Source organism: Carex rostrata, chromosome 10, assembly GCF_964058835.1.
Source record: "Carex rostrata chromosome 10, lpCarRost1.2, whole genome shotgun sequence".
Classification (NCBI taxonomy): Eukaryota; Viridiplantae; Streptophyta; class Magnoliopsida; order Poales; family Cyperaceae; genus Carex; species Carex rostrata.
Genome location: NC_135927.1, coordinates 4,016,143 through 4,031,265, shown reverse-complemented (window position 1 = coordinate 4,031,265; position 15,123 = coordinate 4,016,143). Strand labels below are relative to the sequence as shown.

Below are 15,123 nucleotides of genomic sequence, written 5' to 3'. Positions count from 1 at the left end.
TATACCTTGTGAGATGTCGTGCTCTTCTTATTAGACACTAGTAGGTGAAGTAAAACTTAGACATACTACAAACTACAAAGTGATATTTACATGACAATCGCTATAATTGACAAAATTAATCAAAGACAAAAAATTATAATTATGTTCAATATATTTAATTAGATATTACATCTTAAATTTGGTGTCAAGCCACCAACTAAATGCAGGTAAGACCAAATTGTTAACTTTTTATAATGTCCAATAAAGAGTGAGGCTATGGTACATTGCGATGCGCAGATCGGTCCGTGCTTTATATATCCATTTTTCAAATTCAAATAATCAGTTCGAACCATTCAACATTATTATTGTATGAAAATATATTTGAAGATCAAATTTGATATTTTTATGAATTTTTTTTACTTTTTTTTAGATAATTAGAAAATCACTTGATCTAAAATTCTGGATTATTGGACAGCAGTGATTTTCAACCTACCTAAAAAATAGTTAAAAAAAATCTAAAAATAAAGAATTAATCATTTGGACTTTGAAAACGGAATTATAAATCTAAAGCACCGACCGATCCACGCATCGCAATGTACCATAGCCTCAGTCGTTCAATAAATAATCAATTGATAATTTGATTATATTTACATGTAATTATGCATTGTTATCACTAAACAGTAAACCATGATGGAAAGATGCAAACATAGCATGAATGAATGGCTAATATGACACAAAAATGTATGTAAAATGCGATCAGACGGGCTGTAAAATCGGCATCACATTCATTTAATTTAAAGAACACTGAAATTAGTCTTGCTATATGTCTAGATATCTCCAGCAAAATGAAGTTATTTGAATAAAATTAGGGTTAACATTCTCTCATGGAGAGATCCCACTTTTATATTAATACACTCTTACAAATAAGTCCTTACAAATAGGTCCTTATAACATTAACTAATTAACTTAATAGATCTAAATAACTCAACACTCCCCCTCAAGATGGGCGATAGATATCAATCATCCCCATCTTGTTACAAAAGATATTATACTCTTTAGAACCTAATCCTTTTGTTAAACAATCAGCTAACTGCTCTAGTGATTTCACATAGCTCAAAGTCAGAACTCCTCTATTCAGTTGCTCCTTGATAAAGAACCAATCAATCTCCACATGTTTGGTGCGATCATGCTAAACTGGATTGTTTGCAATATTAATTGCTGATTTGTTGTCACACCAAAGTTGTAGGGAGTCTCCTCTAAACAAGAGCAATTCATATAGCATGTTTCTCACCCACATTAACTCGCATAGGCTAACTGCCATAGCCCTGTACTCAGCCTCAGCTGTAGACCTAGCCACCACATCTTGCTTCTTGCTACGCCAGGATACGAGATTGCCTCCAACAAATACACAGTAGCCTGTAGTGGACCTACGATCATCCATACAACTCGCCCAATCAGCATCACAATAGCCTTCAATTCTCAAATGTCCAGAACTCCTGAACCATAACCCCTTTCCTGGGCTTCCTTTAATATACTTGAGAATTCTACGATCTGCCTCCATATGTTGTTATCTGGGATCATGCATATATCTACTCACCACACTCACTGCATGAGTAATATCAGGTCTTGTATGACACAGATATATAAGCAGTCCAACTAGTCTTTGATACTGCTCTTTACATACTGGGTCACCACCCTCGGCACACATCTTATGATTATGCTCGATAGGAGTAGATGCAACTTTGCAACCCAACATCCCTGTCTCTGAGAGAAGATCCAAAGCATACTTTCGCTGAGAAAGCACTATACCCTTTCGCGACCTTGCAATTTCAATCCCAATGAAGTACTTCAACTGCCCCAGATCTTTAACTTCAAATGCCTCTCCCAGCTTCTTCTTCAACCGTAGCATCTCCTCAGCATCATCTCCAGTGATTACAATATCATCAACATAGACCGCCAGGATAGTGATACGAGTTTTGGAGTGCCTGTAAAACACTGTATGATCTCCATTGCACTGCTTGTATCCCATACCACAAACTGCCAACCTGAATCTATCAAACCATGCCCTCGGAGACTGCTTTAACCCATACAGAGATTTCTTCAACTTGCATACCTTCCCAGCTGCTTGAGAAGTAGCGAAGCCTGGTGGAATCTCCATATACACCTCCTCCTGGAGATCTCCATGCAAAAATGCATTCTTGACATCTAGCTGATGTAGTGGCCAATTGAAGTTGGCAGCACATGACACCAACATTCTAACCGTGCTCATCTTTGCTACTGGAGCAAATGTCTCATCATAGTCGATGCCATACGTTTGACTGTAGCCTTTAGCAACCAATTTGGCCTTGTATCTGTCGATCTTGCCCTCCGGAGTTTGCTTAATAGTATACACCCACTTACATCCAACAACACGCTTTCCAGCTGGCAAAGGTACTAGCTCCCAAGTGTCATTCTTCTTCAAGGCCTGAAGTTCCTCTTGCATGGCATTCAACCACTTAGGATCTTGCTTAGCTACCTGCCAGTTGTTAGGTACAGGCACTGAATGCAATGATGCAATGAATGACTTATATGCAGGTGGAATGGATGCATATGATATGTAATTCGCAATGTCAGTCTCCCAAATACCAAACTTAGTTGTAGGTATTCCAGCATTGACTCTAGGGGTTCTACGGGGCAAGACAGGATCATTAGAAGTATCAGGAAAGGAATCGTTACCTCTCGACTCAGGTGGAGAAGGTGAAGAAGGCATTGGTGAGGAGGAAGTTGGAACATCAGCATTTATGGGTACTGGCACGGGAAAAGGAGGTAGCTCATGCTGCTGCTTCTGTCTTCTCGTATATACTCTCAACTCCCCCTGACCTTGACTGCCAACTTCTGAGTCACCACCACTGCTCGACGATGCACCATCACTATTTAGTGACTCAAGAGGACATGGAATCATCCCGACCACAATGCCATTCTCATTCTCATTCTCCCCCTCTCTACTAGCATCAGTAAAGCCATCTCCAAACAAGGAGATCAACTCCGTCTTCTCCCCATAAAAAGGTTCAAACTCTCGAAAAGTCACATCCATACTGACAAACAACCTTCTTTCAGTGGGACACCAACACTTGTATCCTTTCTGACTTGATGAGTAGCCAACAAAGATTCATTTAACTGCTTGCGGATCCAGTTTACTCACCATTAATTTGTGATCTCTCACATAACATTTGCATCCAAACACTCGTGGTGGAACAACAAAAACATTCGAGCCCAAGAGGACCTCACATGGTGTCTTCATCCCTAATACTCTTGATGGCATCCTGTTAATCAAATAAGCTGCTGTCATAACAGCCTCACTCCACAAAAACTTAGGCACGTTCATTGTCAACATCAATGAGCGTGCCACTTCTAATAGATGCCTATTCTTGCGTTCAGCCACCCCATTTTGAGCAGGAGTGTCTGGGCAGGTGGTTTGATGAAGAATTTCCTGACTAGAGATGAGGGCCGCAAACTCTTTGTTGACATACTCAGTCCCATTATCTGTTCGAAGAATTTTCACCTGCACTTCAAACTGAGTCTTCACATAAGCCGAAAAATCTTGAAAACATTTGTAAACCTCAGATTTTTGCTTCATCATGTATATCCAGGTCATACGTGAATAACAATCAATGAAAGTAACAAACCATCTAAAACCACTAATAGAGGTAATAGGACATGGTCCCCAAACATCAGAATGAACAAGTGCAAATGGCTCAAAACTTCGAAGACCAATCATTTTATAAGTAGAACGAGTATGTTTTTCCAAGTTCACAAGCATTACAAAATAACTCTTTTCTATCCACTTTCTTCATTATCTCAGGTTCTAACATATTTAAACTATCAAAAGATAAATGCCCTAATCGGCAATGTTGAAGCATTGCTTCTGCCTCTGGCCCTCCGCTAACAGCAGCAGCAATCATTGCAGTCTCCCTGTCCAAATACCAAAGGCCATCACGCCTGATGCCAGTCCCAATCTTCCTCCTCGTTTCCTTCTCCTGGAAGACACACATATCCCGATCAAATAACACAGTGCAATTCAATTGATCAATGAGTGAGCTAACTGTAACGCCACGTAGATTGAGAAAACGAACTTAAGAAACGATCCAATTTAAATTTCAGTGTTAATTAATTTGATTAGTAAGTCATGATATAAATGGAATTGATTTTCATATAAAAAAAAAGGCCTCAACCCAATTGAAATATAGGAGTCCATAATTATTTTTTTATCTCTTGTCGAAAACTGTAACTCTCTGCTTTGAAACCGCACCCTTTCAATTTGAGTCCTGTCCACTAGGCGTCTCCCTCTTCTAAAACCAACGCTCCAAACATTTTAAATGCCGCCTTAATTGAACCCACGATCCTCTTTGTGTATTAAATACTGTAAATCATTTCTCTTCTTTGATTTTGTCTCAAACCGTTCCACTTCTCTATGGTTTAATTGAAAATATATTAAACAATGATAGCATGATAAAAATCAAAGAGAACTTTTCAATTCCTGCCACACGATACTCTCTCTTCTCATTTCTTCACAGCCACCAACAAAGTTCCCCAATTCTCCACTTTTGTTTCGAAAATTCTTCATCAAGGTACTTTAAAATTTCTATTATTTTGTTATACTAGATCTTTTTGGTTAGAATCAATTTTGTTCTTCAATTGTATAGATTCATGAATAAGTATTTATTTTAATTAAAATATGAAAACTTAGATTATTGGTAAGAATTTCTTTAATTATACTAAAATCTAAAATTTGTTTATTATTAATAAGTTATGTAATTATATTTAAATCTGAAAACTTTACTTTATCGAGTTTGGTATTTATTTGAGATCATATAATTGGATATATTAATTTCTGAAATTTTGTTAAAGTATATATATAATCTATAAAATACTTTCCGATCATTAATATTTATCTTGTTGATTTTATTTACTATATATATATATATATATATATATATATATATATATATATTCGAAGATCCAACAAATATTATACTTAAAGTATATTTATATATATTTCAATCTGAAATTTTTGGTTTATTTATAATAACCTCTTTTGTTATTTTAAAACCGAAATTAGTCTTTTTATATAACCATGTATTCAATTGGGATCATATAATCGTATATATAATTTATTTCATCTAATTAATTTTTGATATATATGATATACTATTTTTATTATTTTGTTTCTTAATACTAAACAGAGAGGAATCCAAAATGAGATTTTAAGCCGAATTAATTGTATACTAATTAAAATTCAAAAGTTAGGATTAATAACGTATAGTATTAAGGATTTTAGGAAACAAGAAATCGTGAATTCAAACATTATTAATTAAATGCTTGCTGATGTTTTAGGTTTGACCTTTAAGTAAAATAACGACGTAAGAGACGATCAAGGAATTACTCAAATATCAGGTGCGGGTTTCCTAGACTTTGTAAAATTATTACTTATCGTTTTGTGTGCATTTATTTTTATATAGTTGAGTTATGCATGTTGAATTCGAACAATCCTTTTGGCTTTGTTTAGAGAATATTAGGATATGATTATTCGTTTCCTCAACAGACTTATAAGATGTGTTGTGTTGAGTTAATATATGTGATGTGAACGGATAAGAAAAGTGAACAGGGGCCGATGTGTTCGCATATCGGGATGTATACATCGGGTCTGGTGTTCGACTGGACCCCTCGTTAACGTGGCGTCGGTTGGACTTCCCGTCACGGGTCAAGATCTAGCGTAGGGTGGACTCCCCGTCTAGTGAGACAAACTCTCATTGTTGGTTGGACTTCCCAGTGAGTTGGCAGCCTTCCATTGTTGGTTGGACTTCCCAATGGGTTGGCGACATTCTAATGTTGGTTGGACTTCCCATTAGAATGACAAGATAAATGGACTAACAGAAAACTTGTAAGAAAATAAAAGTGGTTATGATCGTAGGATTCCATGGCATTAGAAACGCATGAGTATTTATTATTTATTTCATTTTCATGCTTTTGAGAATTAAGTTAATTTTATAAAATCCGGGACTGGAACTGAATCCCGCACTGAGAGAATGTTCGAATCTCTCACCCGTTCCACTGTTATGTGGGTTCCAGGTAATGAAGAAGAGGCGCCAGAACAAGGTTGTGAGTAAAAGCAAGCAGAAGAATCCATGGTTATGATTAAATGCCACTTATGTTTTATTTTATTTTATTTGTTTAATTTTCATTAAATTGGTACACTTGAACACGCATGGTTGTTACCGTATTCATAACCATGTATGTCGTGACCGCTGTTGAACCACTTTATTTATTATTGTAAGACTATTGGTTGTATATTTAATGTGGCATTTGTGGATGTTATTGATAATGTATGTGATGTGTATACGCCTTACGTATAAATACGTGGCGGGTTGTCTCGGGGTGTGACACTAACAGAGAGTAAGTTAACTGGAAATGAAGGAACATGCAATACAAATGACAAGGTAACATATGAAGTGCAATGGACCGAACCAGTACCCCTGATGGGTTGGGATGTCCCATCAGCGGTCTGAACTGTCTCAGGATGCATATGCTTACTTGGATAATATAATGCAAACTCACTAGATGCTCCTGTGACATGCCTAGATGCACCTGAGTCTATGATCCAATCAACATGAGTTTTAGTGGATGCAAGTGCCTGAACCTGTGTACCTTTGTTCGCATGAGCATAACCAACAAAGTTACCAAAGCAGGTAGTGTTATCCAGATCCTGAGTGACTTGTCCCTTGCCCTTCGAGCTCTCAGCCTGAAGCTTGAACTGACGTAGTTCCTCCAGCTCTGTCATTTCAGCTCCAATCATCCCATCAGCAGTGTGGGACTCCTCTGCCACAGCTAGGTGAGCAACTCCTCGGCCTCCTCGACCTGCACGACCACCTCTCTGTCCTCTGCCCCCTCGGCTACCACCAATATTGCAGGGTTGAGGGCAATTGTAGCTGAGATGCCCTTTCTTTCCGCAATTGTAGCACTCTCTATCATCCCTGATGTGAGCACCGGGAACCACCAATGCCGAGCGGACAGCAGGTGAGGCCTCGCCTGTCATCACCTTTTGTCTAATCTCCTCTTGTTCCATGGATGCAATAGCCTCATCCAAGGAGGGGAGAGATGACATGTGATACATTGCTGCCATTCTTCCCTCAAACTTTGGATTCAGGCCCTTGAGAAAACGAGCCACACGTCTGCGCTCAAGATACTGCCTCCCAAGAAGAACATCTGTCGAGGTTTGCAGTGATAGCGGATCATAATGGTCCAAATCTGCCCATAAATGATGTAGCTCTGCTGCATACTGGTGAACTTTTTTCTCCCCCTGTGTGGTAGCATCAATCTTCTCCTCCACTTCCATCATCATCATCACACTCCCAGTGATAAGCCAAAATTGTATCTACTGAAACCTAGGGTTTGTTATGTAAATTAAGCCAAGTTTTGATTAAATTAGGTTTGATTAGGTTAGAAATGTCCAAAAGTTAAAGTTACTTCCCTAGTTATGTTTATTTTGCAGGTAATAAAGTGCTTGGAGCTTAACGGAGCAAAACGGGTGATCTGTAGCAAGTCAACACGAAATTTGGAGCATCTTTCACATTTATTGCGGACCGAAATGAAGTTATTGCGGGCCGCAACATTATCAGACAGAGCCAGCTTCCAGACAGCATTTTCTGAACTTTTATTGCGGCCCGCAAGGACCTTTATTGCGGCCCGCAATGACCTCTCCAGATTTTTCTGCGCAGTCTGTTAACTGCCTCCATTCATTGCGGCCCGCAATGAATGTATTGCGGCCCGCAATAAGGCGCTTGAACTTTGCTTGTCCTCAAGCAAAAATTCTAACTTAGGTATGGTTGTTGGACTTACCTAAATGCAAGTTAATCTACTAAGAGGAAAAATTGCTTGATCTTGCGTTCGTTAGAAACCTATTAGAGTCATTTTGGATACTGATTTGGTTTCCTTTGGTCAACTTTGATTCACCCCACAATTCAATCGATTAAACTCTATATTCAAGAATGAATTGCTATTTGTAAGAACTAAGCAATCAAACGCATCAATAGTTCATTTTTCTACCAAGTTTATGCCCCCATTTGTGGTGATTTGTTTTTCTTTTATGCTCCCCCAAGCTTGGAACAAGCTTAGGTCAGAAAGTCGCGGACTACATGTGTTGATATGTGCAAAAAGTTCTTCTCTTTTTTTATTATTTTTATTTTTATTTTTGGGAGACGAGCTCAAAGGCGCCCTAATGGACTTATAGCCAGTACTCTTATTTTCTCCATCTTTTTATTTGTTTGCACATATCATGAATACACATATCCAATGGTATTCTCTCATACCAATGGATATCCCAACCTTTCTATTGTTTTCAAATCTCATTTCTCTATTTTTACAAGGCACAGTTCGGTTTCAAATGCTTTCTTGGTACAATTCAATTCTCAATTCTACAAAGTCCCAAAACAAACTATCGTATACAGTTCTTCTAACCAAATGTGTGGTTATTTCCAATTTCACAAATTCAACCATGTCACAACCAAAATTTCTCAAATTGGACCCTAATTCTCGCAATTCACACAAATTTATCACCTAAAAATACAAATTTTTGAAAAATAAACATGACCTAAATGCAGATACAGTTTTCTTCTATTCCACCCCCCCCCCCCCAAGCTTGAATGAAGCATTGTCCTCAATGCTTGAATTCACACAAGAGAAAGAAAATAGAAGAAAATATGGAAACTAACCAGACATGGAGTGAGGGGTGAGGCAGGGCGCCTCACCGATTGGTGGGAGGTGAGTCGGGTGGGTATGGGCGGAGTGCCCACCTCTGAGGTGCACAGACCGTGTGCTGATCTACACGGCCCGTATGATAGTCTGCTGGTAAAATCCTGAGCTCGCATGCGGCTGGTTTTGTGCCTGTCACCTTCTCGATCAAGTTCCCGATCACAGTGTGCTGAGCTCTCATTATAATACCTTGAATCACCATTTGCAGAGCTTTCAAATTCTCGAAGAATGTGAGGTTAGCTGGGAGAAGCTTGAGTTCAAGAGTTTGTTGCTCTGTCTGGGCTTGTGCACGGTCCGTGTGAGATGTGTTCGGTCCGTGTGATGCTATCTCCAGCTTTCCTGACTGTGGTATACGGTCCGTGTGAGATGTATGCGGGCCGTGTGTCAGGTCTTCCAGAGTGTCGGGTTTTGCTTCTGCCGCACATGCCTTCTCCTGAGCCGCTTTCTTCTCCTGCAATTCAGCCAAATAATCAGAGTAATTTTTAAAAGATTTACCATAATCCTCACGGCTTTGTTCCTTGACCAATTGATCAACGACGTCGATGGCGTAGCATGTCTCCGGTTCAGATGGTTCAGATGGGTACTTCATAGCTCGGTTGAGGTTGAACTCCACTTTCTCATCGCCAATCCACAGAGTCAGAGTCCCATTCTCCACATCAATGAGTGTTCGAGCTGTCTTTAAAAATGGTCGTCCCAGAATGATTGGGATTTCCTTGTCCTCCTCCATCTCCATCACCACAAAATCAACGGGTACATAGAACTTACCGACCAGAACCGGCACATCCTTCACTATGCCAAGTGGTACCCTGACAGAAGAATCAGCAAGCTGCAGATTCATGCGCGTGGATTTGAGACTCACGCTGGCCCCTAAGATGGTGCGTGGCATGAGACTCACGCTGGCCCCTAAGTCACATAGTGCTCGCTTGATGGTAGCCTTCCCAATTTCGCAAGGAATGGAGAATTTGCCAGGATCTTCCAGTTTGGGTGGGAGCTCGTTACTCAAGATTGCGCTGCACTGCTCTGTGAGTTTCACTGTCTCACGCCCCTCCAAGCTTCGCTTGTTCGTGAGGATGTCCTTGAGAAACTTGCCATATGTTGGTATTTGGGTCAAGGCATCGGTGAATGGAATGGTGATGTGTAGTTGCTTGAGCATTTGAAAGAACTTGGCGAATTGACTGTCGGGTCTGCACTCAACTAGCCTCTGAGGAAAAGGAACAGATAGCCGGTAAGGTGGTGGTTTCTCAGTCACCTTCTTTTTCTGTCTGTCAGCTTCGTTCTGTACGGGCCGTACGGGATTGGTACGGACCGTATGGTCTGTCTTCTCATTCACAATTTCAATCGGATCAGGTTCTGACTGCTCGGAAATCACAGGGGGTGTCAATACGGACCGTATGGGATTTGTACGGGCCGTATGGTTGGCTTCTGGCTCGACATGCATGGCTGGTCCTTGGTACTGTGTCCCACTTCGCAAGGTTATGGATTTTACTTCCCATCTGGGGTTGATTTCTGGTTGACTGGGTAGTCTTCCAGGAGGTGGTTGTGTAGAGGCAGCTTGGTGACCCATTTGTTCATTCCTTTTGTTCTGAGCAGCTGAACTGGCCAGTTGGGCATTGAGAGTCTGCAATTGCTCCAAGATCATTTGGTTCATTTTCCCTTGCTCATGCATGAAATCACTCACAGCGGGAGCGATATACGGCTCGGGAGGACCGGATTGAAATGATCGGTTGTTCGAGCTGGGAAAAGAAGCATTCTGGAAGAAGTTCCGGTTGTTGTTGCTGCTCGAAAGGTTGTTGAACTGTGGTCTCTGAAAATATGATGGTTCATTGTTGAGGTAGTTGACTTGTGCAGGTTCCTCATCCCTTTGGGCTAGTGGGCATTGTTCGTAAGAGTGCCCTTCTCCACACATGCAACAGGACGGTGGCTGTGTTAGATGGTTCCCAAGCGCTTTGACACTCATCTTGTCAAAAGCCTTCTGCATGACATCCATCTTGGCGTTGAGAGCGGTGATCTGATCGACCTCAAGTCGGCCTCCTCCAGTTGCTCGAGTGCTCTCTCGGCCGGACCACTGTTGGTTGGTTGCCATATTGTCGATTAAGTTCATTGCCTCGGTAGCCCCTCGATCCATGAGAGCTCCACCTGCAACTGCATCAACAGAAGTACGAGTGGTATCAGTTAAACCAGCATAAAAAGACTGAACAAGTAACCATTCGGGAATACCATGATGTGGACAAGAGTATTGCAATTCCCTAAACCTTTCCCAGGCCTCATTCAGTGGTTCATTAAACCTTTGTCTGAAACTGGTCAGTTGGGTCCTAACCTCGGCAGTTCTTTTATGGGGGAAAAATCTGGTCAAAAACAGTTTGGACAATTCCCTCCAAGTGGTAATTGAATCCCTTGGTAATGACCCTAACCATTTCTTGGCTTTATCCCTAAGAGTGAAAGGAAATAAAGCAAGTCTAATGTAATCAGCTGTTGCGCCATTGATTTTAATGGTGGCACAACACTCAAGAAAGGTCTGAACATGGGCATGCGGATCCTCATGATCCATGCCATGGAATGTGTTTTGCTGGACGATGTTGACAACGCCCGGATTGAAGTTGGGTTGGTTGCCGGCAACCCTTGGCAGTCGGATTGCTCCTCTAACATCTCCAGCTCTCGGGACATTGAACTCTCGCAATGTCCTTGGCGCATAGTCTGCTCCTTCATCATTAGAGAATTGGTCTTGGACGGGAGGGTCCTGGACGGGTGCTGCATTGATGGGTGGATCAGTGACGGGTGGATTAGCTCCGCCGTTATTCATTGCGCCTTGTTCTAGGTCTCTCTGGCCTCTGTTGTCGGCTGGTACAGGCCGTATGAATCTTGTACGGGCCGTACGGAGAGGTGACAGATGTGGTGGTGCTGGAACGAATGTGTTGGAAGTTTCCCCTTTGCTCCTGAGTTGATAGTGGTTCTTAGGCAGTGACCCTTCCAGTATGTTCCTGTCAAGATAGAAAAAGAAAAATTAAAATTAAAATCTAGAATCAAGCAAAAATAAGAAAAAGTCTAGAATTTTCATTGTCGTCCCCGGCAACGGCGCCAAAAACTTGTTCGCACAGAATATATGCTACAAAGTTTTAGTATAGCAAGCTATACCTTTTAAACCTTTGTTACACTCTGTCAAATCAGATAGCAAGTGTACTATCCTATCGATGAGTATGCTCAGGTATCGATCCACAGGGACGGAAGAAAATAACCGGACTTATCCTAAAGTTACTTAAAATTCTAGAAGTGAGAAAAATTGATTTGGTTTAGTTCTAACAATTCTAATGATTTATGACAAGTTTAAAAAGCAATAAAAAGAATTAAAGTTGTTTTCAATTAATAAAAAGGCGTTTCCAGGGTTCAGATTTCATTTCTGTTCAGCCCCGAGGCATACGGCCCGTATGGCTTCCCATACGACCCGTAGGGGACCCCGAGTTAATGCTGCAGCTACTGTTTTCTGTGTTGATACTAATGTTTAGGGTTTCTATCGACCAGATCTAGATACCTAACCTCAACTTTCGCATTTTGGCCTAGTACCCGATTACCGGACTCAAATACTTCCCTCTTAGATGCGTTAAACCTCAACTTTCGCATTTTGGCCTAATTTATCTAAGTTACTTGTTGGTTTACTAAAAGTATCCAAGGACTTTCGCCTCAAGGAAAGTTTCACCTTTCGGGTACTCCTTGGTTTAACCCTACTTCATATACTTTATTCGGTTGGATTAAATGTCATAGACTTGGCTCCTAACACTTAGATGTGCGCATTCATCTAACGGGATGACTAATCAATTCAAGCAAGCACAAATAAAGCAATCAAAATACTACTCAACAAAGTAAAAACAAAGCATTCAACACAAAATCCAAGTAGCATGCAAACAAAACCAAACTAGAAACTACATCTTAGCCCTAGAAACAAAGTAAATTAGCTACTCATGTTCATAAGATAACACAAATAACAGAAAATAAAAGAGTTCATGACAAAACAGTGGAGAAATCCGAAGATCCGTTGCAAACTCGCGTTTTTCACTTCTCTTCCTCTTCTCCTCCTCTTGTCTTTTGCTCCAAGAAAGCTTGTCCAAGTTTCAGTGGTGAATCCCCCTTTTTTGGTGAAGAAATATCTCAATTAATGCTCCAGATCACACCCCAAAAGGCTTCCTTTTCGGCCTCCTTAAATTATGCTCATTTCAGATTCCAGCTGGATTTTCCGAATTAGCGTCCTACGGGCCGTAGGGGAGCCTGTACGGCCCGTAGGGCTATGCTTTGTCTTGGAGACTTTGTGCCTCTGTTGTGGAAACCTTCTGTGTGGTTGGGAAGATCTTGTACGGCCCGTAGGGAATGTCATACGGGCCGTATGAAAAATTGTCAGATCTAGTTTTTCGCCCTTTTTCCTACAAAATACCAAACAAAGCATAGCAGTACCACATTTCATCGAAATATAAGTAAAAGTCCACACTTATAGGCTTTAAAACACAGGTTTTAGTATAAATCAGGGCCGTAATTAAGGTATAATATGGAGATATCAGCGGTTCAGAGCCCGAATTTGCTATTTTTAGTTAGTTATTTCTAGGTTTTACAAGGGGTTATAAAAGGGGATCTGTAGAACAGATTAAGGACGATTTTTTAGAGAGAATTTCTGGTTATTAAACAAGGAAAAGCAAGGAAAAGCAAGAAGAGAGAAGAAGGAAGAAGAGATCATTGATCAATCGGTTTTATTATTTTCTTTCCTTTGAAACTCTTTTACTCTTTTTGATTTCATTTGTGTCTTAGCCATGACTGGCTAAGGGCTTTTCTAGGGTTGATTAGGGTTGTACTTGAAACTTTTGTTATGATTTAGTTGATTTTATTTTATATATTCTTGTTCTTTGTTATGATATATTCTTTATTTTAATTGATTGTGAGGACTTAATCGAAATCACATGAAACCCTAGGATTTGGTATTTGCAATTGAGAAATTGAATATTAGGTCCAGACCATAAGGAATAGAGTATTTGATAGGCTAAGTACCGAGAGGTGACATTTGTCTTATACGGGCTTCACCTAATAGTTTAGAAAATTGTGTCAAGTACCGAGAGGTGAAAGATAGTTTTCTAGATCAATTGGGACAGTAAGAACTTAATGACTTTAGATTAGAGTAGCCAAGTACCGAGAGGTGACGTTTATTCTAATTGAAAGATGGTATTAATATAGAGATATCACTTTGTACCTACAACACCCAACTGTGCCTTCATAAATATAAGAACAAAATTTACAAACCAATTAGTCGTAACACTAGTGGATAGGAACCCTAAGAAACCCTAATTTCTCATACTTGTTAAAAATCAGATTTTGCTTTAAAGACTTTAGTTTAATTCATTTTAATCGAAACCAAACCACTTGAACAAACACAAAACCTTTTTACTTTCTTTTACTAAATTAAATTGTTAGGTTAGAGCTAATATTCCAACTTATCCCTGTGGAGATGATCCCTAAGTACTACTTGACAAGGTTGTACACTTGCAACCGAATTGAGTATCAACTAGGATTTATTACTTGTATTGTAATAATCACATCACCCAGCTCCAGAGTACATCCCCTCCAATGTCTTCCAGACATCAACTGCACTTGAGATAGACTCAACCATCCCAGCTATGGTTGAAGGCATAGAAGTCAACAACCAAGAAACCACCAGAGAATTAGTATTACTCCATGTGTTCCACTCAGCAGTCGCCTTTTTCTCTGGCTCAGTGCACTCCTCCTTCACATACGTTTCAAGTCCTTTGATCCGAAGGTTCAACAATGCCCTCCTAGACCAACTCAGATAGTTTCTCGTTCCCTCAAGCCTGATGTCATTAGGCAGCAACTCTATTCTTTGCATTACCTGTGCCGACTCCGGTGCGGCCACGACTGTCCTACTAGAATTCTCCTCTAGTTTGGTCTGAAATACCCTGGCTACCCCCTCCAGGATCTCCTTCAATTCTTGACTAGTCACAGGTGTTCCCATCTTCCCAATTGACTGCCCAAACCCAATAAAAGAACGAGATCAAACACAACTCAATCACAAGCCGTACGCCTACACGCGTTCACGGCTTTCTCCATCTATTTGTAAAACACCAAGTTCATACACATCTAAAAGAAAATCTAATGCCTTTTTCTTTTCCTTTCCCCCCCTTTTTTTTATATAACAAAAAAGAAACGGAAGTCACCAGAAGCAAAAATAAATAAACAAAAAATCTTGTAAGTCACCAGCGAATGAGAAATCAGTGGAGAAGAACATTTGTCACATTTAATGTGGAGAGTCGCTAGTGACTCTAGATAGCCAGTGCCAAAAAAAGGAAAAAAAAAAAAACGCGGCCAGAA

General features: G+C 40.2%; 1 protein-coding gene across 1 annotated transcript; it reads right to left on the bottom strand.

Moving 5' to 3' along the window:
• Positions 1–3,303: 3,303 nt before the first annotated feature.
• On the bottom strand, positions 3,304–14,913 carry LOC144560982 (uncharacterized). The gene is made up of 3 exons (XM_078310201.1): positions 14,340–14,913; positions 6,664–7,364; positions 3,304–3,995 (listed from the first exon to the last, which is right to left on the bottom strand). Exons 1-3 carry the CDS (start codon positions 14,765–14,767, stop codon positions 3,952–3,954), a joined length of 1,173 nt encoding a protein of 390 aa, XP_078166327.1. The 5' UTR covers positions 14,768–14,913; the 3' UTR covers positions 3,304–3,951.
• Positions 14,914–15,123: the final 210 nt, after the last annotated feature.